At 49.4% G+C, this 26,465-nt stretch overlaps 10 protein-coding genes across 10 annotated transcripts; 1 reads left to right on the forward strand and 9 right to left on the reverse strand.

Moving 5' to 3' along the window:
• Positions 1-295: 295 nt before the first annotated feature.
• On the reverse strand, positions 296-1,102 carry AFUA_4G08380 (uncharacterized protein; the record flags this gene model as incomplete). Its single annotated transcript, XM_746894.1, has 1 exon — positions 296-1,102. The coding sequence occupies one exon, from the start codon at positions 1,100-1,102 to the stop codon at positions 296-298; it is 807 nt and encodes a 268-aa protein (XP_751987.1).
• A 2,581-nt stretch (positions 1,103-3,683) lies between these two features.
• AFUA_4G08390 (SIMPL domain-containing protein) lies at positions 3,684-4,337 on the reverse strand (the record flags this gene model as incomplete). The annotated part of the gene is made up of 1 exon (XM_746893.1): positions 3,684-4,337. One exon carries the CDS (start codon positions 4,335-4,337, stop codon positions 3,684-3,686), a length of 654 nt encoding a protein of 217 aa, XP_751986.1.
• Positions 4,338-5,073: 736 nt separating this feature from the next.
• Positions 5,074-5,459, reverse strand: AFUA_4G08400 (uncharacterized protein; the record flags this gene model as incomplete). Its single annotated transcript, XM_746892.1, has 2 exons — positions 5,074-5,259; positions 5,370-5,459. 2 exons carry the CDS (start codon positions 5,457-5,459, stop codon positions 5,074-5,076), a joined length of 276 nt encoding a protein of 91 aa, XP_751985.1.
• A 1,020-nt stretch (positions 5,460-6,479) lies between these two features.
• AFUA_4G08410 (class I mannose-6-phosphate isomerase) lies at positions 6,480-7,863 on the reverse strand (the record flags this gene model as incomplete). Its single annotated transcript, XM_746891.1, has 4 exons — positions 6,480-7,409; positions 7,465-7,608; positions 7,666-7,767; positions 7,825-7,863. The coding sequence occupies 4 exons, from the start codon at positions 7,861-7,863 to the stop codon at positions 6,480-6,482; spliced, it is 1,215 nt and encodes a 404-aa protein (XP_751984.1).
• An 827-nt stretch (positions 7,864-8,690) lies between these two features.
• On the reverse strand, positions 8,691-9,689 carry AFUA_4G08420 (uncharacterized protein; the record flags this gene model as incomplete). Its single annotated transcript, XM_746890.2, has 1 exon — positions 8,691-9,689. Exon 1 carries the CDS (start codon positions 9,522-9,524, stop codon positions 8,691-8,693), a length of 834 nt encoding a protein of 277 aa, XP_751983.1. The 5' UTR covers positions 9,525-9,689.
• A 704-nt stretch (positions 9,690-10,393) lies between these two features.
• AFUA_4G08440 (putative Patatin family phospholipase) lies at positions 10,394-13,668 on the reverse strand. Its single transcript, XM_746889.2, has 3 exons — positions 13,127-13,668; positions 12,217-13,058; positions 10,394-12,145 (listed from the first exon to the last, which is right to left on the reverse strand). Exons 1-3 carry the CDS (start codon positions 13,400-13,402, stop codon positions 10,903-10,905), a joined length of 2,361 nt encoding a protein of 786 aa, XP_751982.1. The 5' UTR covers positions 13,403-13,668; the 3' UTR covers positions 10,394-10,902.
• A 622-nt stretch (positions 13,669-14,290) lies between these two features.
• AFUA_4G08450 (SMP-30/gluconolactonase/LRE family protein) lies at positions 14,291-15,292 on the reverse strand (the record flags this gene model as incomplete). Its single annotated transcript, XM_746888.1, has 1 exon — positions 14,291-15,292. One exon carries the CDS (start codon positions 15,290-15,292, stop codon positions 14,291-14,293), a length of 1,002 nt encoding a protein of 333 aa, XP_751981.1.
• An 895-nt stretch (positions 15,293-16,187) lies between these two features.
• On the reverse strand, positions 16,188-17,315 carry AFUA_4G08460 (uncharacterized protein; the record flags this gene model as incomplete). Its single annotated transcript, XM_746887.1, has 2 exons — positions 16,188-16,983; positions 17,068-17,315. The coding sequence occupies 2 exons, from the start codon at positions 17,313-17,315 to the stop codon at positions 16,188-16,190; spliced, it is 1,044 nt and encodes a 347-aa protein (XP_751980.1).
• A 2,758-nt stretch (positions 17,316-20,073) lies between these two features.
• Positions 20,074-21,913, reverse strand: AFUA_4G08470 (uncharacterized protein). The gene has a single exon (XM_746886.2). The coding sequence runs from the start codon at positions 21,681-21,683 to the stop codon at positions 20,310-20,312; it is 1,374 nt and encodes a 457-aa protein (XP_751979.1). The 5' UTR covers positions 21,684-21,913; the 3' UTR covers positions 20,074-20,309.
• Positions 21,914-22,017: 104 nt separating this feature from the next.
• On the forward strand, positions 22,018-26,322 carry AFUA_4G08480 (proteasome regulatory particle base subunit RPN2). The gene is made up of 6 exons (XM_746885.2): positions 22,018-22,145; positions 22,205-22,444; positions 22,527-22,696; positions 22,760-23,280; positions 23,341-25,602; positions 25,661-26,322. The coding sequence occupies exons 2-6, from the start codon at positions 22,305-22,307 to the stop codon at positions 25,988-25,990; spliced, it is 3,423 nt and encodes a 1,140-aa protein (XP_751978.1). The 5' UTR covers positions 22,018-22,145; positions 22,205-22,304; the 3' UTR covers positions 25,991-26,322.
• Positions 26,323-26,465: the final 143 nt, after the last annotated feature.

Below are 26,465 nucleotides of genomic sequence, written 5' to 3' on the forward strand. Positions count from 1 at the left end.
TTGTCTCATCAGTCTCCAGGCCTGCCCGGGCTGTGCTAAGAAGAGAAAGCTTGACAGGCACCTAGACGAAAAATGAAAGGGGCCGCCCATATGGAAAAGATAAGACTCCAAAATGCAAATTGTATGACCCAATGCGCTCTCGCTGGTGGCACACAAGGTAACGAATCCATAAAAATCATTTAAAAAAAAACCTCGAGCAGAAAGCCATCTTCCAGCCAGACCTCCAATGAAGGCCGGTTATAACGAAAATGGTGATTGATTGTAGTAGGGAGGGTATGAAGATCGAACACAAGCGCTACCCGAACAGTTCATCGTAGGAGGGTACCAACTCGGGCTCGCGGACGGGCTCAGTCTCTCGATGCTTTGACCGACGAGCGAGTTTTTGTTCCTGAAATGGGGAATGCGACTTATGTCGAGATTCCTCCGGTGGAACTGACGGTACCGAGGACGTAAAGCTCGTATGCTTGGAACTCGTGGTCCCCGAACCCGATGCCGTCGGCTCGGTGACGTTACTTTGCTGACTGCGTCGGCGCATTCGCGAGGTGACAGAGAGCGGTGGCGACTTGGACGCTCGACTATAGTCATCCATATGTGCACCAAGTTTGAGACGATTGAATTCTCGCGGAAGCCGTTTGGGCCCCTTTGGCGGTGGAATAGCGTCTTCATCGGCTTCATCGCTGGAGCATATCTCATCCCAAGGACTGACAAGCCCCTTCTGTTCACTTACCATTCCGCGGTGCTCGGACATTTTCTGCGTGGGTAGTTCTTTTGTCGATCGGCTTCGTAATCTCGCATTGTAGTGTCCGGTGGGTATTGTCATGGCAGAATCGACTGACGATTTTCGTCCTTCCGAGTCCCCAGAATGCAAGGTCGGTTCGGGGCGAGAAGAATTACTTTCTCGATGTCGAGCCTCTGGTGAACTATGCCTTCGACGTTGTTCCGAAGGCAGCTCAGCGGCAACATTCATGTTGATGCTGGAAGGCTGGTCCCACTGACTCCAGGAGCCTTCGGTGGGATAAGTGATTGATACATCGCCCCATCGAGAATGCAGTTCGGAAGAAAGCTTGCGCTTCCTCCTCAACTTGCGAATAATGGCCGTCATGATGGCGAGAGGGTTTTTCATAGAACGTACCCCAGAAGAGAGGTTCACTTCTTGAGAAGGACTTGGGCGGGCGATAATGCCACACCGTCGGGAAGGCAAATTTTGTAGCGACTGACGGTGAAATTTTGTATTCCTCTCCTACTGAGACTCCCCCGAGTGAGTCAAACGGGAGTCAGGCTTTGTAGGGAGAGGAAACAGGAGGGACACTTGACAGCCGACGGCCTGCATGGGATGACGAGAAATCATAACACGTCCATCAGGCACAATCAAATGACAGCCACATAGCTCTGTGACATGATCCGAAAGGAAAGATTCCTGAAGAAGTCCGCTCGAATTGACGGCACTGTAGGACGGAAGTCATGCGAGACAAAGACGCGTTACAGACCCGACAGTTTGGTTCACCCCCCCCCTTCAGGTGTAAGTCAACGGACCGCCACCTGGAAACTTCCCAAAGAAGATCGTCTTTGGGCATCGCGGCGGTTTTGGAACGGCACGCAGAATGGCCGACAGTGACTGGTCCTGAAGACCCAGGCAGAGCACCTTTCTAGACAGGGTAGAGAGCAGTCTACAGTCTCTGGCCTGCAAGCCATAATATTAAACGAGAGGGGTACGTTGCGGGAGGAGTAAGAAACATTACAAGGAAAAAGAAATTGCGGCGTAGTCACCTTACAGCTCTTGTCGACGCAGCCAAGAGATCTTGGGATGTTGGTCAACTACGTTGCACACAACGACGCCCGCAGCTGTCCGCCTTCTTGGCGTGGCGCTTGCTCATCAGCTGGCAGCCGTACAATCGATTAAGCCTCGAGAAGACGTGGGACTTTCGCAAGACCAACTATGTGGAGACTAAGCAGATAGCATCTTCCAACACCGCGGTTGGCCCTCATCGATAATCGCATCCACGATGAAAACCTCCATTCCTCTGCAACGTGCCCCTATTGCCAAGCAGTAGTCTAGATGGTCAGACTACGTAATCTAAGGACAAGTAAGTCGTCAACGTATGTTTCAAGGCAAGGATGCGGCCGAGGAAAAGGTTCAACCAATACTGGGGGCGAAATATCTGTGTGGATGCCATGTCTCACTTACTGGGATCTACTTTCCGCACGCCCCACGATGTTCATCGCTATATCGTGTGGGTAGCTGAAAGGGGATGGATACTTGAGGCAGACAGGGATCATGAGCAAAAGGAGGGGAAAGACAACGAGCTGAGGCTCGAACCTCAAACAGGAAGGCCCTTGGCCTCGTCCAGTCGTCCTCCCATTGCCCCAAGCGAAGTACTGCATCCACCATATTGTTCCTTAATTTTTTTTTTTTTTTTTATTCGAAATCAGAACCGACAAGTCATCATAATGAAATCGTTAAATGGGTTGGACATCGTCAGTGCTGAACCCTGGAACCAACATGGCGATTGTTTATCGTATTGTTGTTGGTCGAGAAGCGAACAAGCACAAGGTTGATCGTCCCGCAGTCCGTCAATCCGTCGAGAGGGGGGCCAAGTAAACCGAACCATCCATCGAGCTTAACTACGCGCCGTGATGGAGCATTAGCTCATGCCTGCTTAGTCTAATCACAGTCATTCCGTTTGTTATCCCCTAGTCTAACAATCCGGATTGATTGAATCTAAGCGAATAGAACCAAAATCGGTCTCAGCACCTCGACATGGGAAAGACATCATTGACTAACAACTGTGCGACCAGGACAAGAAACTCGAATTTTCTCCGTTTTCCCGGCCGAATCGAATAACGCTTCAGAGTACGTACGCTCTCGATCTCATCCTGTCAGTCCCTAGCAAACTGGATTCATGCTCGTGACATTCGAAAGGACAGGGATATATATTCGCAGTCAAACGTAACCCTCACATGCCAAGTCATCTCAGATCAGGGTCTCGAACATGAATGCGTGTACTCAGTATTGACACTCCTCAAGTCCAGTCGAATGTAACCTCACAGCTGCTATCAAGCTTGGCTATGGCATGGATCCGTGAAAGAGACATTGTACGCCTATACCGTCATCGCGGAGATTCTCGGGAGCACCAGTCGAGCTATTTCCACGAGTTGTACCCATGAATGACAAACTACGCTTGCGGTTTGGAATATTGTCCACAGGGAGTACAAATCCTCCATGAAAGAGAGAGCAAGCCAGTTGTGCGGTTAGTGTATCAAGACGCAGATTCTATGGCACTGCTAGATTTCTCCACTGTTTATATGAAAATGATGCGAGTTTTTCGGAGCAAGGACCTCTCCTGGTTTCGCAACTTGCTACGATGAAGCAATGACTCGAGTCTACTTCTGGTGGGGGGTACCCTGGACAGGCTAGGATTCTTGACATGTAGGCGTAGCAAGTAGAAGTTGTTATACGTTCTGTGATCCTATATAGCATCTCACAAGCACAGCAATTCAGCCCAACCCACTAAGCCGCGCAAAGTTCAAGCAAATCTAGCCATTCAACAAAGATGAGCGATCCAAATTACAAGCGAAACACGCAAACGTTTCAAGATCCTCTGGCCGTTATTCTCTCGAACAAGCAAAGCGACCGAAGACAAAGAGCAACCAGCGACTACCACAACCCTTCCGCGCCGCACATTTCACCAGATAATGAAATTGCCTTTGATGATAGCATTAAACTGAAACATCCTCGGCTCCATGTCGAGATACCGACCACCCGTATCGTTCTCGGCGTCCTTCCAGGATGCAGGCAAGATCTCCCCGTTTGCTCGCCATTCGGAATCTGTCATTCGCAAGGGAGCAAAGTTGAGTCCCGCCCTCCTGGCTAGTACTTCCGCTCTTCGACCTGCATCCTTCATTGCCGATTGCGCAATCTCGACCTCTAGAGAACGGATAGTCTCCCTGCTGAGCAGCCAGTGAAGTTCCAAGATTTCAACGCCTTTATGGTCATCAAGCTTCTTCGCCACATGGCGCATGAAGTCCACATCTCCGAAGCCCATTCTGTACGTCGTCTGAGACCGGTAGATGCGCGCACGTGCCGACCTCGGATTAGCATCTGGGGCAACAGGATCATTTTTCCATTCCGACCAGGTGCGAGTGGGCTCAAAAACATGAATCGACCGTGGTGGGAATGCCCGCGTTAGAGCTTGAGCACAAGCTATTTCCTTCCTGATGACGGCGCCATTGGATGCGGCGGAGAGATTCGTTCCGAAAACAAGAGCGGCCTGGTCAGCGGGTTGTTGCACAGTGGCGAAACCATACAGGCAGAGGCACCCTGCTACCATTTCATCCATACTGATTCGCAAATGGGGTGTCCGATTGAGTGCGCGTCCGCCTGTGTACCGCGTAACGAGAGTAACGGCTGAGATAAGAATAGGTAGTATTATATGGCAGAGACGAGGAAATAGGGCACCAGAGAGATGTCTCCGCCGGACGTGTTGTCTCGAGAGATGGGACGAGAATACGTCAAGCTAAGGGTGTGTTGAGGTAGCGGACTATTTGGTCTGCACTTTCCACATCAGGGGCGATGAGGGCAACGGTAAAGGAAGGAGGTAGGTCACCCCATTCAGTCCTCATGATGATTCCTACCCCTCTCCTCCATTTTTAATTGTCCTCGGGGGACTTGCGAGCCCCTCATTATTGACGTTGTATGTCCTAGTATGACTGCTTCCTATTGCTGAATGCAGCCTTCAGAGCCGAACCTGCTTATTCAATCATCAACCGGGGCCTCTTCCACACGCCTAGGGCTCTGAAACTTGGAAGTCCTCCAGATTGCATGTTTTGTTTATGAAGTTGTTGTCATTGTTTCCGCTGCTTCTGAGCCAATGATCACGAGAAGATAATCACGAGAAGAACAAGAGTAAGGAAACCCAGGATCCCACACCATGCGCCATCGCTAATATCCATTTACGCCGTCCAAACAGACAAAGAAATTCGTCTAATACCAGAACCATGGTCAATTGATAAGAACATGCATCTCATCATTAATTGAGATCTGTGATCAACCTTGAAAGCACCGGTTTTGGTCTCCTAGGTAGCCTTGCCGTCCGATCGAGGGTGCTTGAGTCTGCAGGAGCCAAAGTGGCTTGGAAGGGACTGTCTGATTGTATCGAGTCTCGTGTCGAATCTGGTGAGGTTCCCAGAAATACCGGCCCTGGTGGCTGCAATAGCTGTGGCAATGGCGAGACAGGCTGGTTGCGAAGCTGTGACGAAACTCTTGCAGGAGCATTATCGACTGGCTGGAATGGTGGTTGTCTCATCGAAGAGAACTGCACAGCTGGTGGAACATCTATATATCTGTACCTGGAAGGGTCATAGACAGGTACATGCAAAGTCTGATATGCTGGTGGTTGGTCATTGATGTCGGCAGAGTGGGCGCGGTAGATGGAGAGCGAAGATGACGGCCGACCCCGCATGGTTGCAAGCTCAGCATCCTCGGACTTCAACCCTGCCTGGATATGATACTGGAGGAGTTGTTCTTCGCGTCGACGAATACGATCCCATCTGCGTTTCTTATGAAGGAAGAAGAGTATGCCCGCGGTGACTGACACAGACTTTTTAGCATTGGAACACGCAGAGGACCCTAGCTTGATGGAGGAGAGTCCTACTTGCAATGGCAACAACGCCTCCAACGACCACTCCAATGATTATCGCTGTGACATTGCTGGAGCTCCCCGGTCCTGGATCATCGGTTGACGTCAACGAAGCGTGATCGGATTCAACGTGACTTGAATAGTTGGTGTCACGCGAAATGACCATACTGGCAGTCGTTCTTCAGGCAAAAGAAGCAATGCTTGTTCGATACCAATCACATACGCGAAACACTGAGAGGACCCTGATCCGCCTCGCCAGCCTCTCCATCAACGCTGTCGGATCATTCCTCTATGATGAACGGAAAGAAGAGAATATTTAAGCCCTGTCATATTGATAAGCTCGGGTCTGATCACGGTCCCTTGTTTCAGAACCATGAGTTTAAAGCTATTTTGGGGGTCAACAATGCAGGATTGCAGTAGTCATGGACAAAGATAGAAACCGAATCGGAGGACGCTCTGGGAGGATCACTTGCGCTTAACTTGTTTAGTTGATGGTTACAGACAAACGCAAAGCTGAAACGCATGCTTGAATCCTTCCTCACCCAAAATAGAATCCAAACTGGTGAGGATTCAGGAATCATTGGCTGACAGTTTTCAGCGACTCAGTTGTGTGCGCCCGGACCCCGTATCTCCGCGCTAGGGTGGAGGGGGAATCGCGATCTGGCCCATCTTCTCTGCAGATGAGTTGTTCAACTTCAAAGGGTCCTATATTTGTCGGCAATTGATGCACAATGTCTGCATCGTGAAATTACAAGGACTAACAAGTGGAGGAATTAGGCCATCATGATGCATTTCTACTATGACATTGACTGGCCGCCTAATGACCCATGCGCCGCTTTCTGATTACTCCGTATAAGGTCGATAAACCGCTATTCCCTTCTCTGTGTAGAAGTCTAGGGCAACTCCCTGTCCGATGAAGTAGGTGTATCCTTCCTTCAGGTCGAACCGCTTGTCGCCTGGAGCGTTCATATGGCCGTTACCTTTTACGACAATCATAAGACTCGGACCTAAGATGGCTTTGTGCGTCTCCGTCTCCCCGGGCCCCAAACAAGTCGCGAGGACGTTGAATTCGCTAAAGGCGGGCGCATACTCATCGGTTTTCCCATTCAAGCCTTTGTCGCTCTTTTTCCGTGGTAGAATCACCTCCTCTTTTGAGTGAGGTTTGAACGTTAGCGCGCGTGAGAACAGATCCAAATTGTCTCGCGCCGGCCTGGGACAGAATCCTGTGTTCAGCACGTTATCGGACCGGGCCATGCATTCCATGATGTCGCCGTTGAGATATGCATGCAGACTATCTGCAGGTACATTGACAGCCTCACCTGGTCCGATGCAGAGATAATTCATCAACAACGCAGCGACCAGGTTGCCATTGTCGTACTCCGAATACTGTTTGCGAAGTCTCTCCAGCATACCCGGAATATAGCTGCTGTTGGGACCAAATTGAGGCTCGGGAATGCTCTGAAGCTCATTGATCGTTTCAGCAACGGCGACTGGGGGCGCGCTTAGCAGCGCCTTGCAAATCTGCCGCAGAAGCTCGTCATCGAATGTGTCGTGAGGCGGGACAAACCGTTCGAGCGGCTTCAGTTTCATGAGAGACTCGATGTCTTTCAGGGGTTTGAAGCCAGCGAAGAGCTCAAAGTTGGATAGTGCAATTGCTATTTCGGGTTTGTGGTTGGGGTCGCCGAATTTCTTCGGATCGGTTGCGTGGAGCTTCTCAGCCAAGGCCTTGTCAGGGTGGATTTGAAGTGGGAGGGCTTTGGCGAAGGATAGGATCTGAGTATTCATTAGTCAAGGTCATGCAGGCTGTTTTTCTCGAGACGGTGTGTACCTTGGGCAAAAAGGGGATTTCTGGACCATATCGATCCAAAACGGCCTTCCCAATCAACTGCGGGTTGTTTTTGATGTAGTCGGCGAGCATCTCGCCTGTGGCAAGGATTTTCGACGGAACTGTCGGGTATGTACCCATCCACATCTGTCTCAAGAGTCAATGTTATGAGCTGCATGGCTAGGAAATGAGGCGATTTCTCACCTCAGAGTATGTCTCTGTCTCCTTGACATCGCCGGAGCCAGGTGATTTGGCCCAAAGCTGGGCAGCCAGTGCATGTTTGCCCTTTTTGCCCCAGGGGTCGTGCTGTTATGATATGGCCGTTAGATCTTGAGTCTGTGATACAAAATGGTGAAGACGAACCTTGCATTCGCATTTAATCTGGACCACTGATTCTGCCATTGTGCCGGGTATATTCAACTTAGGATTGAGGTGCTGGTTGTAATAGTTGTTATTACTGATCCTCAAGCGAACGATTCAAGCAATAGGGATAATAATCGTGAGCGATGCAGAAAGCAGCGAAGATAATCGGACTTTGCAACAGCGATAAGGTGTAATGCGTGGGCATGGCGTCATTGTTGGTATACCCAGTGGAACAGACGATATAACAGGGAATCTGGTATAAAACTAAATCCACCATTGCCTAATATTCGCAGCAAGTTGGACTAGATGAATCGATGCGACTCTGAAGAAACGAAGAGGGGAGGCCAGCCCGCCAATAGGAAATATGAGCGAACGACGTTCTGACGTCGACTGGTGATGGCGATGGTGATAGTGATGGTGTTCAATCTGACGTCAGGACGGGGCCCTCACATTCAGGTACCTTCGTGGTCTTAGGCATGTATTGCAAATATGCATGTAGCTCATTGTATTACTGTCAGTTCAGGTAGGTTCCACAAGAATATAAACTTGATTGTTTAATTCCTGTGGGTGTTTGTTCAGGCTTTGATTGATTTTCTACTGCCCTAGTAAGATGGGCCAGGCGTGCAATTTGTGAGGTGGTCTTCAACTCTCTATACCAAATGATTTTCAAGATCTCAGATGTCTAAAGAGGGTCAGGAGACAGCTACTAGATGCCATAATGTCATTATCATTATCATGGTTCTGCCTAACACCATGAAGTTCGAAATAGAAAATCGACGCTAACCCACCAAACGCCTTGAATATGCCGCAAAATTCACCATGAGCCAGAAATGCATTCAAGACAAACGAAATAGACAAAAACTAAATCATCCGTAGATTTCATCCGCATCAGGAACCATTGTCATGGTCATGCGTCTGCCCGAGACCCTTTTCTTCGCCGACGAACAACTCCGAGACCGGGAGCTGGAGTCCAGGTTGAACTCCTCTTCCCAGTTCTCATCGTCGCCAGCACGGTAACTACCACTCGAAGAGACCGAATACGCGCGCAATGAACGCGAGCGAGCGAATTCCTCCTCGTACTGCGGGTAGGCAGGGATATACCGGAAGCGCGACCACGACGGGGACGGCGTGGGCTCCAGCGACGAAGGGGGAGTTGGAGACGGAGATATTGGTCGCTCGCCGACGCTGTTGGAAGTGATTCGAGGTGCCGCAGCTGTCTTTTTGGCCACTTCGCTGAGATAATCCTGGTGGATGGGTTTGTAGGCGAACTGGGCCCGGCGCTCGACGAGGGGTTGGCGTTCGGTTGTGTCACAGTACGAGCGGGAGCACCTTGATCTAGGCGTCAGACGTATAGAGAGACGCCGTGACAGGGAGGTCGAGGTCGAGGTTGAAGTGGTGGACGTGGACGTTGGGGTTAGGGTCGAGCTTGGGCGGGACTCGATGAGTTGATGCGTGCGAGGTACGTATTCCACTTCGTAGGCTGGCTTATCCGTGCTCTTGCTCTTGCTCTTGCTCCTGCGGGTCGAGGAGGAAGATTGAGGAGGGGCAGAGGTAGTGTATTGGGCCCAGGAGCCGTCCGTTGGCGCGGAGATGGTTGTGTCGCCCCATCTGGTGTGTAGTGAATGTGATTGCGGCAGCGACTGGGACTTGGAGTCGTGTTTGCGGAAGATGCTGAGGGGCCGGGTGACGATGTTCGCCATTTTGGTTATGTTCAATGCTGCTTTCCTGTAGGAGCAGAGAGATGGCTCATGGTACGGAGTACCCCGTACTGATGTTGGGATCAGGGTATATAGAGGTGACACTGGCAACCGAAGCTGGGAGAGCAGTCTGAGGGGGACGAGGCTGCTCTGCAAAGTTCAAAAGCGAGGGGTCAAGAGGCAAGGATAATACACAGATGATCTTTACGGATGACCACCATCAGTCTATGCAATGCAGGACAAGGGCAGGCTTCAGTCACAAGCACCACCAGAGCAAGTCTGCGGACAAGCTTGAGACTCTTGTCGACCAGGACGACAACGGGTGTATATAAGCTTATCCATGTTGGATATCCAGTTAACGCTGCTGTTTTCTAAATATGTTTCATCATCCACTGAGTCTCTGAAACAGCCACAAACAGCTTAAGCTTGCATCGATCCGGTCGATCAAGTTGCCAACATTAGCAACAAACAAAGCCACTCTATTGCCGCCGGGGTATTAGCGTCAATTAACAGGCCTTGCAGCAAGGCTAACATATCCATTCTTAGAAACTTATCCATGTAAGACAGCGAGGATTCTGAATTAGCCTGGAATATGCAATCGAATACCATAATTAGTTTCCTTTTGCAGTTTGCTTGCGGGATAATAGTGCCAAATTTAGTTCAGCACTTGGAGGGCTGAGGTTGCAGCGCAGCAGCGAAGCGCCCAGGGAGACCTCACTACTAGCTGGGGAAGACGAAACACACTAATTATGCGGGATTCTAGTTGTTAAATGAATTAATATCCTCGTCCTGCATGCAACTGATTTGGTCAGCGGATTGTTAGCTCATGAGGGGTTATTATGGCCAACTCCGTGTCTTCGACTATACAGAGCAAGCACATGAAAAGGGATAGGATAGTATACGAGATGTGCATCGTGCATCTATTCATTATCTGCTCTAATACAGATCAACCCTCCATCTTGCCCACAAAAGAATACAGGACGCCGTTTCAAGAATGCTGTGGTATGAGCTGTGAACCTGTCAAATGACCTGAAACCGACACCGAGTCCTGGTCTAAGGCCGCCGTGTATGTACTCTCTAATCGAGGCTTCCCCATCGCCAGAAACGCCTTTGCAGGCATCTGTGTAGCTTCCCAGACTCAAGGTCTAGAACCTAAGGCAACATCACATGCCAATGAAAGCCGTAAAAAGTGATCATAGTACGAAATGGACTGCTGCTCGTGGTCTCACATGCTAGACAAATGCTCGAAAAAGAGGTCGGATAGAGTGCTTCGTAAATTGACTTCTTGACGAGTCTCTTAAGTGGAGTTTCCGATATCCCCAGAAGGACCCTGGTGTCATTATGATGGGAAGGCATTTATATTGGCCACTCTGATTGCGTCTCAGTTGTAAGAGTGACGGGTTGACGTCCCAGCGGAGATCCCATGAACTGCAGGTGTCATCTGCAATAAGTTGTGTGGAGGTGATATCGTCTTTGAGTACAACGACATTCGGGGGCTGGCATTGTCGGCAGAGTGCGCAGATGATGGCCAACGTGATGTGCCTACGGAGGGACCCATCACGGACGCGGCCGATGTTAAGAGCGGCCGGGTTCGGACAGTGCTCTGCTGACTATGCCGCGATCCCGGCTGCGCACCCGCTGACGATCCCCATGAAGAGGCCCGTAAAAGTACTGGTCGCTCTGGAGAGGATAGATCGGTTTCGTCATAATCAAAATCAATACAATATGTTCCGTCAACGGTCAGGTCCTTCGGGCGGTCGTCACTGCGATCTTGAATCTCTTGTCCAGCTTCGGCTGAACGAACAACACTCAGGCTATGTGACTGTTCGGCGAGATATTCGCTACGAGACCGCCTCACTTGCGCTGTGGATCGACGGCCAGAATTCGGACGCATTCGCTCCATACGCTCCACTCCATGATCGTACGAGCTCCTCCGGTTGAGCATGCGTCCGCGCCCTCCACTGCTATCGAGCGAATCAATCGAATGCCCATTAAACCCTTGGTACCTCAAGTCAACCAAGCTAGGACTGAAGGCAACTCGCACGCGCATCTGCTGGATAGCCGAGTCCAATGCGAGCTCTATAGCACAGTGATTCCGGATTCGTCCGAGTTTGGGCCAAGTCGCGCGTTCTCCGCTGAGACACGCCTGAAGCATGAATTCAGTGGTCGGGTTCTTGAGGATTCGAGGGAAATTTGCGTAGAGAATCTCGGGGTAGATATTGATATCTCCGTAATATTTCTGGTTCATGATGGAAGCAGCTTTGGTGAGCGATGTGGGGAAGATACCAAGATCTGACAAGACCGCCATCCGGTGTAATATTTCGTCCTTGGCTAGATGTGTCACGGTGTGAAGCCAGGTAGGTGAAGATGAGGTCTGCATTGGCCCATGACTGGGACCATCGTCCTTAGGAAGGAAAGGAACCACATGAGGATTCACCTGTGAGACAATGAAATGATTGACATTGAACATCTCAGACAATCTGGTCATGGGCAAATCTCCATCCACTGAGCCGTCAATGTACTGCTTGTGGAAATCAGTCCAAGGGACCGCTTCTCCGGTCAATGGATCTTTGGCCATCAGCACAAAGGGCGTGAAAACCAGCGGTACTGAACAGGAGACAGCGCTATAGCAAGTCAGAACACAGATCGGCCAAGCTATTCAGGGTATGTTGAGCATCAGGATAATGAAACTTACACAGCAGACCAAATCATCACGTTGGGTGCGGTAATGTAGTTCAACAACCTTGGAAGTTCGTACACTCCGGCACTGGAGACACAAATGTTCAGTATCCTCCTCGTCCTATTGTATGCTTCCTGAAATGTAATGTCGCCAAGCCAGTTCCGCATGACTCTAGCAAGATTCGAAATGTCCAAAAAGGAGCCATATTTCAGAAACCGCGCTGTTTTCTGCAATATATTCTCCTCCTTCCCTTCCTCATCAAAGACGGCGAAATCTCCGTAAGCATAAGATTCCAGAAGCGCTGGCAACTCATCGTCTGTACGTGTGCAGAAAACGGCACAGACGATACTGCCCGCGGAGGCGCCAGAAATAATGCGGGGAAGCAGTTTTGCTTCCCATAGGGCTTTTAGTACTCCAATATGGTTCATTCCGAACGTGGCGCCTCCTGAGAATAGTAGAGCACTTCGACCAAACGCCTGTCTCGCGGCGAGAAGCTGATCGAGCATATACCTCGACTCCAACACATCACACTTCTTTCCAGCCAGATCCACCAACATTGATATCGTATCAACCGCCGTCGTAATGTACCGGTCGATCAAGTCCTTCGTACCGACATGAGAATGTCTGTACAGCGCCGCATTGCTCATATTCCCCAGATCGCGACTCAGCGAAGTGCGAATCAGAAAAAGCATCCGGCTTACGTCACAACTGATGCGGGCCTCTTCCAGCTGTTTGAGACGCTCTTGCACAAGGTGAGGGCTGTATTCTGAACATTCGAATGTCTGCTTCCAGGTGTTATTGTCCTCTAACTCGTCCAGTTCGCAGGCGCAACTCCTCCACTCCTCGTACGAAACTGCCTAGACCATGAATCTGATTTAGCGATGGACTGACAGCGGCAACGGAATGAGGAAAATTAGCGACTTACATTACGCATTCCGAGGTACAAAATCTGCTTGCGATCCTCAATATCCGTAAGCGCCTTCCTTTGCTCTCTTGAGGCTCCATCGCGATACGCATTTAGGGTATCCCCAGCCCATGATAGCGAGTTCCGCACCACCGACGGTAACGAGGGGACAGAAATCGATTTCAATAGAATACGGCGCTGCCGTGCTGGGGTCGATGAGACATTGAGCTGACTGCGGGATTTAACACCACCGTAACATTTAGGCTGCACAATAGGCGAGTCATGAAAAAACGACATGGTAGCAGGCGTCACGTTGAGGGAGAGCCATCCATTTGGCAAATGTAAAGAGGGAGGAGGAACAGAGAAAATGTTGACCAGAACAAAGCATGAAGATAGACTAGAAGAATGCCAGACAAGCTTCTGCAATCCTCACTTTATACGTCAAGGAGAGCATTGGAAAATAACAACATAGAGAATGGAAGCGAGAAAAGAATGTGAATGTACTCCAAGCGGGCTGCCCTTGCCTTGGTAGTCTGCACTCTGTAGCATAGCCCAACCCCAGGAAATTCGTGTGGGGTTTGGCAGTCAGCAGCGATTCAGACGTCACGCGGGCAGAGTTGGGCCTCAGGTGTGGAGTCTATAGTGGCCATCGCCACATGACGCCTCCAGACTCACACGGTTTCTCGCATCCCTCCTTTGATGCTCCTCATTATCCTCATTTTCTTCGTATGAGGACGTGGTAGAGGGCGGTATTTGCGCTATCTAATCTGCTGTTTGTTTTGTTCGCCCTTGATCAGATTAGTTATATTTAGTTATGCTGGACACCTTACGTCATCCGCTTGTTCCAGCCAAATAGATGTACTTGTGCGCCTGAGGCTTGATAATTCCTGTCTGGAAACACAAGCATGTGACAGGATTATTGATAGGCTAACATACAATTCGGGCACATCAGGACTTATATCTATCGAAATCACAAGGGAGTTGGCTGGAGTTTTCGTCCAGCATCTAAACAGTATTCACTGGGAGAAAGGATCTTTGAGTAGAGACAATCCCTAAGTTGACAACCACCATCGCCTGGCAGTCACCATATCGTATGTGGGATGTCGACATACGAAATGGTTCCATTGTAAGTTGCCGTGCTATTATTGGACAGTATGTTCGATGCTGGTCAGGCTAATTAGCCCATCACAATGACTTGAAACTTGGTACAGAAGACCTACCTCCATGAGTACTGAAGTACAGTCGATGATGGTCACCATGTTGCCGTCCAAACCTCGCTGCTGTTGGCCCATCCACAGCTGCCAGCCTGTTGCTGCCTCCAGGACGGACAACGCGGACTTCGTTTTCTAAGGGGCCCAGAGCAATATATGCTGTCCCGTTTTCGTCCAGAGTAAAGTCGTCCGCCTCAGTCAGATTTGAAGCAACGATCTCGGATACACCACATGGCTTCCCGTCATCATTAATCTTAATTCTGGCCAGGAGACCAGCATCAGTGTTGGTCCAGTAAAGATATCCTCCGAAGACCTTGATCCCATTGACACCGGCTTTCCCTTCTGCACCTGAGTTCTTCTTCATCAAAGGGTCATCAACAATCACATCATATGCACCAGTTCGGACATCGACCTTATAGACCCATCCATTAGAGGAATCTGAAACCAAGATAGCGTCTTCGTTGAGCGTCGTGGCTCCATTCACTAGCTGAGAGCCATCAAGGCTGGTGAGTTCCACCACTGTGGCATTTGAGAGCACCTCTCCTGCCGAGGACACCTCCAAAGTATCAAAATCGACCCGGAATATGTAATTGGTCGAGTTGGGTAATAACTTCATATTCTCGTCGTACTGCCCAGCCACGGCCACATAGAACTCGTCGTGTCTGGTCTCTGTGATTCCCAAAACACCGTCATACTTGCCAGCACTGGCACCTTCGGCCCAGCTATGGATCACTATAGGCGGCAATTTTCCATCGGGATCGACTTGCAATATCCGCGGGTCGAGCATTTGGGTGGCCAAGACCTCGCCTGAGTGTCGGACGGCAAGATTTTCGATCCAGGGACTAGGTCCAAAATTGGCGAGCTGTTTGACTTTCAGATCCGTTGGCCATTGGGAGGACGATATAGCCACAGTGGGAGATGCGGAAGCAAGGCTGACAAGGATGGAAAGCAAAATGAATTCGCCAGAACTGAGCATGATTACGGAAGAGAAAAACATGCTCGTTACTCTTGTCTTAGAAATGTTTGAAGCGATGCTACGAGGAAGAACGCCGCATTGAATGCGCGGTTTATACAGTCATATACTTGCGGTGCTTAGGCCACCCGGTTTCCCTAGAGTGCTTCTTCCTTCACTCCTTAAGTCCCAAGCTCAGAGAGAGGCATCATGCAGCTGATCAATAATCTCCATCATAAAATACCCACTGAAATTGCATTAAGCCTTTTCCAGGATGTCGGCGGCCTGATTCGGTAACAGCTGACATGGCTAGGTGAGTCAATTGTTATGGAGCCATGCAGATCGGTATCTTTGAACGTTTTTCTTTGCACTTGGTGATGAATTCCTTGCGTCCGGCGCTGGATATTGTGTGTTAAACCAAAGGAGAGCCTAGGACAGCAACGCTATGGGTCGTGAGAATTATTTAGTGCTTACGCTGACGTACGATCGCAAGAATGCCTTTCAGCCAAGCTTCCAATACGCAGAAGTGCTCCTTGGACCTGTTTGGTCAATAAGTAGTTTTAGGCCACCCAAAAACACACTTTAGCGCGTAAGCTCATTATAGGTGGATGCCTTTCGTGTGGCGGACTAGCATCAGTGTGCAGCCACTGTTCTGAGTGTCTATTCTTGATGAGGACAAGCTTTATGAATGCGTAGTGAATTGGACACATCATGTCCGGCTGAGTGTAATGTGGATAAATGAGCCCCTGTATCTGGTCTATGACAACAGGCAAAAAATCGTTGTTGGCGGCAGAATTATAAAAATGACACCCGAGCGCTCATTGAGTTGATTCGACTGCGCTGCGGGGTAGCAATTTTGCATAAATGATCCTGAAGGTCTCCTCATTGATCATAGAAGCCGTGAGATTAGCTTGCAGAATCATGGAATGTGATGCAGCCAAGTCCTCAGAGCTTCCCTTGCTCGAGATTCAACGCCTTTCTCACGCCAGAAATGGCCGGCCCCGTCGATTTCGGCTGACTGAAATTGGCTGTGAGCCGCTTCAGAAAGATCGCTAGCCCACTTACGTAGTTTGTGGGCGGAAGTGAATGTGTCGTGATTTCCGTAAATTGCCAGTGTTCTGTGTGAGCAGAGCTGGTCGGCTGGCTTTGGGCAGAGAACCTGTTTACTCTGTGTAGTGGTCTCTACTTCCAAGCAGGAAGAAAGCTTCGAAAAAGACGTGAGTAGTAAGTTGACAGGGGGCAAAAGAGGTGAAACGAGAAGGTATGAAATTGTTGTTCGAGTAACATCCTCAACAGTCGTGCTCCATTCTCTGGATGCAAATTTGCTCGATGTCGACGGCATGTCTGTGCCTCGGACACTCTTTATCGACTGAGCTGAGAGCTCCTTCGCAGCTTGGCGTATTTGGTGGAATGATGTACCGACATCGCCCTCTGCGAACAAGCGTGCTACCACATCGACAGTCGGAAGATGTGAAGCGATCATCGACCCGTAGGAATAGCCCCCTAGAATGAGATGAACTTCCCCAGAAGCGGTTCTAGAGTCACCAGCTGATTCGACCGGTGGAGCAGAACTCGGATCTGGGCCCTTGTCCTCCTGTCGGGTGTGGTCTTTCAACAAACGCAGGTAATGGAGCATAAATCCGTAGAAGGAAACATAGTCCGCCAATTCAGGCTTTGCTGTCCAGCTAGTTCGACCTCCGGATTCACCAGCTCCCCTATTGACAGAGTCAACAAAATATCTTCGAAGCAGTGACGGCGAAATACATCATGGGAAAAACATGGCCCATCCTAAGACTCACCGAAAGTTGAAGGTGCCCACCACAAAACAGCCTCTGAGGACCTCCCCGCCAATAAAGCCCACTACCGGATCATCATAGCACCCTCCAAGAGGAGCATATGGATGGGCTATTATCGCACCTCGTATGTGCCACTTGCGAGCACCATCCGACTGCAGCAGATCCAGAGGCAAATAGAGACGGCACTCTAACTCAGTCCCGTCGTGAACCGAAGGGATGTTGAAGCTGTAAGTCGGGGCAGGAAGATGCATCTCAATGGACACCAGCTTGTTTATTTTTTGTCTTCCTGCCCTTGCTAATGAGTACTAGCTGTGGCAATCTGTAGCCGTTGGGTTGTCAAGATGAAGACGCTGATATATATAGTTGTGGCTAATGTTGGGAGGGACAAGGCGAGTCGGAAACATTCGTGCATGGTCTTTTCATGGCTCCAAGGCTTCGGTTGGTGATTGACCCGGTGGTTTTTGCTAGTACAGTGGGCTTTGCAGGGATTCGGATCCTTCTAGTATTCATTACCGCCTTCCTAAATAGTATTATATGAAGCTAAAGGACCTATTGTTATAAGACCCTAGACTGATAGGATTAACGTCCAGACACCTTTTTAGTCTAGTGGTATTATATTTCGATACCTATCTTCCGTAAGTGAACCTACCTAGTGAGCAATCAACACGCCATGCCTACGCCCAACCTAGAACCCCCCTTCAGCAGGCAGCTGAGCAGAGGGGAACTCTATATTCTTAACCATAATAGTGAAATTTGTCCTTACCCTCCAAGGTGCTGGCTTTACTTAGCAACAGATTGCACATCAGCTTTAAATCACACATCGTCAGCTTTAGTACCCTGCCGAAACCAGCAAATGACGCCTCGGAAGGCTCCTCGGCAGCTACCAAAGCTCTCTGGGGAAGATGTTATAATATTATAGCATTCATCATTTCTTCTGAAATCGCCGCATGTCTTTCAGCAGAATCTGTCAAGAGCTTGATCTACCCATTAGACTAACTACTCTTGCTCATGCACTTGTACCCCTGAGTTTGTCTGTCGTAAGTTAAATCGAGTTCATCTCCCGAGCACCCCAGGCTACTGCTCGGAAAGAAGACTCCGTGAGGACCTATGCTTTTTGTTGGAGTTGAACCTCTGTACAATGAGAATTCTCCATTGGGAGGACAGAGACCGCACGGATCTTCTCTTCCAAGCAGGACCTTCGCTCCGTAGAGAGGACTGACTCCAGCTGGATACATCGGTCCGCAGGGAGCTTCGGACGAACCCCACACATACGCGAGACCCATTTGGAATGGAGCCTCCACCCGAAGATCCACATGAGCCCTATACAACAAGCATCGGCAGGACAAGGTCCAGCCGATCCGACATGATTGCCACACCGAAATCTCGGCGCGCCTTCATGACTGAACTCAACTATGTTGATGTTCGCAAGCCGTTCCTCTTCGCCCAACCTCTCTTGCTCCGCCTGGGCGTATCGATGACACGCCATACTGGTTGCATTGTATGAAAGTATGGCCTATTATAACGTGTAGCTAGCTAAGAGGGTTATATAAACACGTCCTCCCTTTTGGAGAATCATCAAGACTGAACAGCCAATTGCCCTTCTCTTGGTCTTGCGCCCTAGCGTAGATCTCAACCATATTAACCTTTCATCCCTTTGATGACCCAGACATAGTAAAAATGTAATACTCTCTCTCCTAATAGCCCTTTTTCTCAATATAAGCAACTAATGTTGTTATGCACATTCTATGCTCTTGAGTTACCGATCTCCTATGCCATAATCTCTAGGACTAGGCCGCGCGGTATGTTCCCAATATGTCTGAGCATCCTCCCTAGTCTTAACTTTGCTTGTGACCAGCCCATCAACTGCATTTATGAAGACTGCATCCATCAGTACTGCCTTCTGCGCCATCTCCTTCTCTTTACATGCGTAATGTGACAAGGTGGCTTGCAAGACACTAGTTTTGATAAGACCTTGCTTAGAGAACTGCTCCTGTATATGTTTAGCAATAAGACTAGTCTGCAACAGCAGCTATGTTTACCTGCCCAGTAGATTCCTTTGACATCTGTTACACCTTCTCCAACTGTGTTGCTGCTCATAGTGAAGAGCTGCTAACTAACTTAACTAACTGCTAAGAGTCCTGAGTCTCCAGCCAATTCTAACTAGGTCAGTTATTAGGTTTCAAATTGCAGTACCAAACCCAATGCTAGAAGCCAAGACCCTACTAATAAGTTCTTTTCGTCAGCCCTTAATTCATTTTCGTTCTTCTTCCTTGTTACCAGTCGCCTGGCTTTGGGCTATATAATATGAGTATAAAACCTCCAGAGTGAACATGACACATTTGAAGCACAGCCATTGTGGAGAAGGTGAGCTTGGGGATGCATAAGAGCATGTAGCGCTGTAGCAGAGTATGAATTGTCTGGAATTAATGTCTACCACTCATCCACTCATATCTAATAGGACATAATCTATGGAACACTGCATCAGTAGGCCAAGAATCAGTAGCTTCTAAACTTTTCTGAACTTGTCCTCCAAATCAAACATTAGCTTTCCGGTTTCCCAATGTTTTGGTAGACTTGGTACGGAGTAGTCAATATGGGTTGACATGTCTCACTAATCTACTGAGTGCTCTATCTGTCTTTAAGTGAATAGTTTAAATAAACAGGAGAAGCAGCCCCCCCTCCTCTTCTTCTAGGTGTGTCTCATGCTGCATGAGCGTGAAATCTAATTCCATGGCCAGCCTACTCCCCTAACGTAAATCTAATGGAATTAGATAACGGACTGGATCCAGGAGAAGCATCCAGATGTTCACCAACTATCATACAATGCTTTGTAAGAGGTGGTTCGAGCTGCATGGGATGCCATTTCTAAGAGTTTCTTAGGGACCTAATCAAATCTATGCCAGCCAGATGTCAGGCAGGAATTAACGCAAGAGGTCATACCAAAAAAATATTAGATAATTACTGCTCCGTAGATAGCGAGCAGAATCAATATGGATTATAAATTGAGAAGGCCCTCCGTACTAACAAAACCACTGGGGTCAGCCTGAGTAGTCCAGCACACCAATCAACTGCATCTTGGAGTACTGGTGGTTTGATTCGAAATCTTGGTTCGAATGAACAATGGCTGTTTATGCATATCATTTACTTCACTAGCCCGCATCGGCACAGCTCCACAACGCTAACAGTTCAAACCATTTACGACAGATTGTTATTATATGGGACTATACGTTTTGCAGACTAAGTATTCAAGCTTCAGGGAGTAGCCAAGCGGGATCGGGCTCGTCATCCTCGTTATCCGACCTGAAATTCGGTCCTGGAGATCTTTGTTCCTCGTCCCTGAGTAGATCAGCTGGTGGTTCGGGATTGTCCACCCCAAGAGGATCTGTCAATGAATCGCTTTTACCGTCAGGAGGACGTGCATTTGTTGTTTCTCTTCCTGGAGCGGGTGATTTGTCCTCTGTAGATGCTTTAAATGCGTCGAGCAGCATCTCTCGTGCTTCGCGCAGGGCTTCGAGCTCTGCTCCAATGCAGCATATGAGTAGCTTCCAATCCTTCTTCTCTGCAAGATTCAGGTGTTGTTCCACGCGGTTGGTAGTATGCTCCAGATCTTCTACAATAGATTGAACCTGATCATTTTCTGTATTAGTTTTCGAATGTCCCTCTGTCTCAAGAAGTTGCGACTGTGCCTGGATCGACCTGCGCATGGCCGACCTGAGTCGTTTCTCAAAGCCTGAGACTTCCCCCACGACCTGTTTCCATACACCTCCACCCTCTTCAAGAGCCTGGATTTCAGCATCTACCTCCTTTTGCTTTTTTCGTAAGTCATCTTGCTCTGTTGTCCAATGTTCGTGGGCCATTTCAAGAGTGCGACGCTTAGGATTCAGGGAGTAGAACGTTGAATGACTGCTGGTAACCGAGTCAGGCTTGACAGGAGGGTCTTTGAGGAATTTCTCGATGTCCGATTCCACAAGAGACAGAGAAGCTTTGTAAGAGGACAATTTGGATTCCATGGCATCCTCCATTTGTGCAAGTTCTCGAATCACACTCCGATGCCTTGCTTTCATTTCAAGTAGCCTGGTTTCCAACTCCTGAATCTCCGCCTCAAGCTGATGGCTCTCCTCAAGCAGCTCCTTTGAACGGTAGCTCTCCTCATTATCATGGATGGTCGATATGGCATCCTTCAAGCCAGCTCGTTTGGTCCTAAACCTGGCAATCTGTTCCAGAGCATCCGACCTTTCGTCAAGTCGGAAGCTGAGTATTTCTCGTTCCTCCTCTTTCAGTTTCAGCAAATCATAGATCGACTTGAATATCCCTTCCCGTGCTTCACGTAACCCAATCTTCCTCGCAACGGGTTGTCGAACCGGTATGGTAGATGGGCTCTTGGAGCGGCTAAGTTCAGTTGGGGTGGAGCTTTGATTGGAGGTGGAGTCAGTATGAGGGTTTCCTGCGAGGCCTGCTAGGAGACCATCACTCTGGGCGTCAATCAAGACCTGTAAACTGCGCTGTATGTATTTCGTCTGGCGGTCAATGTAGAGAAGGGGGTCTTGCTGAGACGTAGGTGTTCTCAGAGGCAACGATAGCAAATTCTGCTTCGCGTTCTTAGGAAATATGGCTGACATTTTAGAAGATAAAAGATGGTCATTTGAAGGTGTGCACTACTTCTCTCTGCGCGTTGTATTTAGAACCCGACTTAGCTAGGCTTAAGTAGTGAGGGGGAAATATCGCGCTCGGTGGATGTCAAACCAGAAGAAAAGGGAAACAAAGAAAAGGAACGTTAACGCCACAGAACGCCAAACAACGCAAGGAAAGAATGATCATCTGCGAAGGTGGTCATGTTGACATTTTGCCTTGGTGCTTTCGCCAACTGTTCACCTGTTCTCCATTCTATCGTAAAATCACGTGATTGCTATAGGGGATTCTGCAGGAACCACAGGCGCCTTTCGTCAGCTTCAACCGTTGACGTGTGCCTGGCTGGTGTCGGAAGCTTGCTAATAGTCAACTCACAGCTTCCTTCTCTCATCTGCTCCCCATTATCTGTTTGTTTTTGATTTACTGCCTCTCTGTAAATTTTGTATATCTCGGTATTTGCTTATCCCGGATACTTTTGCCCTAGATCTGAGCTGATTCTCTTGTTCTGAAGCTCCTCGAAGCTATCGCCTCATCTCTCGCGGTAGCAAAGCCGACCCCTTTCACATCAACCACGAAAACCCGGTCTTGGAAGCAAGACTTATCTTTCAAAGATGGTCGGACTTGCTTCGGCCGCCGGTCTTGTTGGCTTTCTCTCTGAACCTGATCCGGAGTTGAGAGTCTTCGCTTTGAAGACCCTCGATTCTCAAATCGACCTCCTCTGGACAGAAGTTGTTGACGCAGTGCCTCAAATGTTGGTCATCCATCCGATTTCCACATCACTATTAAAGAAATTCCTGCCAAAAGTTTGTCGCTAACCGACTCTTGACCTTTAGAGAGGCATTATACGAAGATGAGTCTTTTCCGGAGCGGGAGCTCGCCGCTTTAGTTGCGGCGAAGGTTTACTATCACCTTCAAGAATATAACGAAAGCATGGTGTTCGCTCTCGGAGCTGGGAAGCTCTTCAAGCTGGAGAATGGCGGCGAGTTCGAGGAGACAATCATCGGTAAATTTTGGCAGTACTCCTCCGATTGATATATCCTTCGACTGACCTAAGTTTTCTCTCAAGCCAAATGTGTTGATACATTTATCTCCCTGTCTGCTGCTCAAAGACCCGCCGCAGGCGACCCGTCTGCCAACTTGAACAATTCATTCCCGACATCAGGCGAAGGAGCCACGAGCACGTCCGCCAGCCTAACATCTCCCATTACGCCATTCTCGCAGTCCACATTGCCGTCAAAGTCATTGCTGTCTCGGCAAGAGGTGCCGGGTTTGGACGCCGCTCACCCGGGAGGCGAAGACGTGTCTGTCAAGCATGATGAAACAACATTGGTACTGAAACGGGGAGTTCAGGGCCAGCTGCAATCTGTCATTGAGCGTTTGTTCGAGCAATGTTTTGTCCAGAAACGTTATCGTCAGGTCATCGGAATTGCCATCGAAGCGAAGAATTTGGACGTACTCCGCAGGGCTATTATCCGAGCAAGTGAGGATGGGAAGAAACACGGTGGATCCCGTCGAAGCGAGGAGCTCATGGAGTACGTATTGGATATCTGCATGGGAATCGTGCAGGAGAGGGCTTTTCGCAATGAAGTATGTCTATTTTCTTGTTTTATATGCCGTTGTCAGGCCTTCCGCTAACAGCCAAGTTAGATCTTGAAACTCATTCTCGAGCTCCTGAACGAAATTCCAGCTCCGGACTACTTCTCGATTGCTAAATGTGTTGTCTTCCTGAACGAGCACTCCATGGCATCCGTCATTCTTCGACAGTTGGTGGAGAAGGGTGATGCCAGGTCACTTGCCGTTGCTTACCAGATCTCGTTTGACCTTTATGACAATAGTACTCAAGAATTCCTCAAGAAGGTTCGCGAAGAAATTGCCGAACTTGTACCCGAAGAACAGCAGCCCGACGGCAGCAAAACGGAAAGTCAAGAAGAGCCCAAGGAATCTGATCCTTTGTTGCAGGATCAGTCTAGCTCGGAGCAATCAAGGTCTCTTGGATTGAACAATACCCAGGCGAAGTTATCTGATGAAGCGCGTACGGCATTCAAAAATATACTCGAGATTCTCGATGGCATAAAATCAATTCAACTCAATCTCGAGTTCCTCTACCGGAACAACAAAGCCGATATTGCTATTTTGAACAAGGTCCGCGATAGTCTGGAGGCTCGGAACTCCATCTTCCATACAGCCGTTACTCTTTCCAACGCGTTCATGCATGCTGGCACCACACATGACAAGTTCTTCCGAGATAATCTGGAGTGGCTGGGCAAGGCTGTTAACTGGTCTAAGTTCACGGCTACTGCCGCGCTGGGTGTCATTCACCGTGGCAATCTGAGCCAAGGCCAAAAGTTGCTCCAACCCTATCTCCCAAGGGAGCATATTGCTGGCGTTGGCGGGTCGGGCTCTGTTTACAGCCAGGGTGGATCACTCTACGCTTTTGGACTGATTTATGCTAACCATGGTGGAATGGCTGTTGACATGATTCGGGATCACTTCAAAAAGGCTACGGAGGAGGTTGTTCAGCACGGTGGAGCGTTAGGATTGGGTGTTGCTGGCATGGCCACTGGTGATGAGGGTATTTACGAGGATCTTCGGAATGTTCTCTACACTGACTCAGCGCTCAATGGTGAGGCCGTTGGTCTGGCTATGGGCTTGGTCATGTTGGGAACCGGAAATATGAGAGCTCTTGAGGACATGATCCAGTATGCTCACGATACGCAGCACGAGAAGATTGTTCGTGGTCTGGCTATGGGTATGGCCTTGATCATGTATGGCCGCCAAGAGGCTGCTGATGAGTTGATCAACGGCCTTCTGGGCGACCCTGACCCAACCCTCCGTTACGGTGGTATCATGACCATTGCGCTTGCTTACTGCGGTACTGGCAGCAACAAAGCCGTCCGCAAGTTACTGCACGTTGCCGTTAGCGATGTCAACGATGACGTTCGTCGTGTGGCAGTTCTCAGTTTGGGTTTCATCCTGTTCAGAAAGTACCAGAGCGTGCCTCGGATGGTTGAGCTGTTGTCTGAATCTTATAATCCCCATGTGCGCTATGGTGCGGCGATGGCACTGGGTATCTCGTGCGCTGGTACCGGGCTGGACGAGGCGATCGACCTTCTGGAGCCCATGCTTAAGGATTCCACCGATTTCGTCAGGCAGGGCGCCTTGATCGCCTTGGCCATGGTTTTGGTCCAGCAGAACGAGGCTATGAACCCCCGTGTCAGCAGTCTTCGTAAAGCCATGATGAAGATGATTGGAGACAGGCATGAAGACGCCATGGCCAAGTTCGGCTGCGCTGTGGCTCTTGGCATCATCGACGCCGGTGGTCGGAACTGCACTATCAGCCTGCAGACACAAACAGGCAACCTCAACATGCCTGGAATCGTCGGAACGGCCGTTTTCATTCAGTATTGGTACTGGTTCCCCCTCACTCACTTCTTGTCGCTCAGCTTCACACCAACTGCAGTCATCGGCGTGGATCAGAAGCTTGAAGTTCCTTTCTTCAAGTTCCATAGCAACACGAGACCTAGTCTTTTCGACTACCCTCCAGAGCAGCAGGTGAAGGCCGAGGAGGCGCCTGAGAAAGTCAAGACTGCTGTACTTTCGACGACTGCTCAAGCGAAGCGTCGCGCTCAACGTCGTGAGAAACAACAACGGCGTGAGAGCATGGATGTTGATCAGACGCCAACAACACCAAAAGTGTCGGACCAGCTCCCCGAGAAGATGGAGACGGACGAAGGTGCGGAGAAGCCCGAGGAGGAGGCGAAGGAAGGAGAGAAGGGCGCTGGCGACGGTCCGAAGAAGAAAGCGGAGCGGGAAAAGGTTGGATATGAACTCGAAAACATGTCCAGGGTTCTTCCTGCTCAGCTCAAGTACCTCACTTTCCCAGACCCACGGTACGAGCCGGTAAAACGGGTAAGTTATTAAATCACATTCTATCCATTCCAGAAAATTGCTAAGTATGGACCCACAGCCTACTGGAGGAGTTGTTGTTGTTGTGTTGGACAAGAATCCCGACGAACCTCGTGAAACAATCGAGATGAAAGCAAGCAAAGAAGTCAGACAACCGGCAGCAACCGCCGAATCGCTTCAAGATCGGCTGCAAGCCGCCATTGGCGCCGCGGCCTTGCAGACACCCCAGCGCGATGCTGGTCGGATGCCTCTGGGTGCGGATCTCACCGCAGCCGCAGGGGCAGCGGCCGCCGCTGGTGTCCTAACCGCTGTGGATGAGGATGAAGAAGGTGGCGAGGAAGCCCCTGTGCCGGAGGAGTTTGAATACGAGTCCGAAGGCATGGAGGAGTAAACGCAAGGATATTGATGCTATGTCTACACGGCGGTTGTACTACTAGATTAACGATGATTTCACTTTTATTTCTAGGAAGCAGGGAGAACCACTCGTGGTTGAGGTATACGCTTTCGCAACTTGGACGTCAAGCCCTAGCCTATCTATCTATCTTGTAGATGATGATATGTGATGCTTGTTGCAATGCAGCACTCTGTTTGTATTGTTCAGCACTGAGCACTAAGAAGCTGGAGGGTTTTTAAAAAGAAATCTTAACACGAGACCTGATTACACCCACGTTTCGCAACAGATGCCTATATGCAGCCAGGAGCCGTTACTGTTGGAGTGTTGAATTAAGAAACTACATATATAAGGGGCCTTTTAACGAGCGCATCGAGAAATCCTGGTGACATAGACCTGGCTGAAGAGAGCCATCCTAATCCAAGACCCATGTCTCCGAACGAGTTGATCATCAAAATGAGCCGAATAGAATTTA

The sequence above is a fragment of the Aspergillus fumigatus genome, chromosome 4 (genome assembly GCF_000002655.1).
Source record: "Aspergillus fumigatus Af293 chromosome 4, whole genome shotgun sequence".
NCBI lineage: Eukaryota > Fungi > Ascomycota > Eurotiomycetes > Eurotiales > Aspergillaceae > Aspergillus > Aspergillus fumigatus.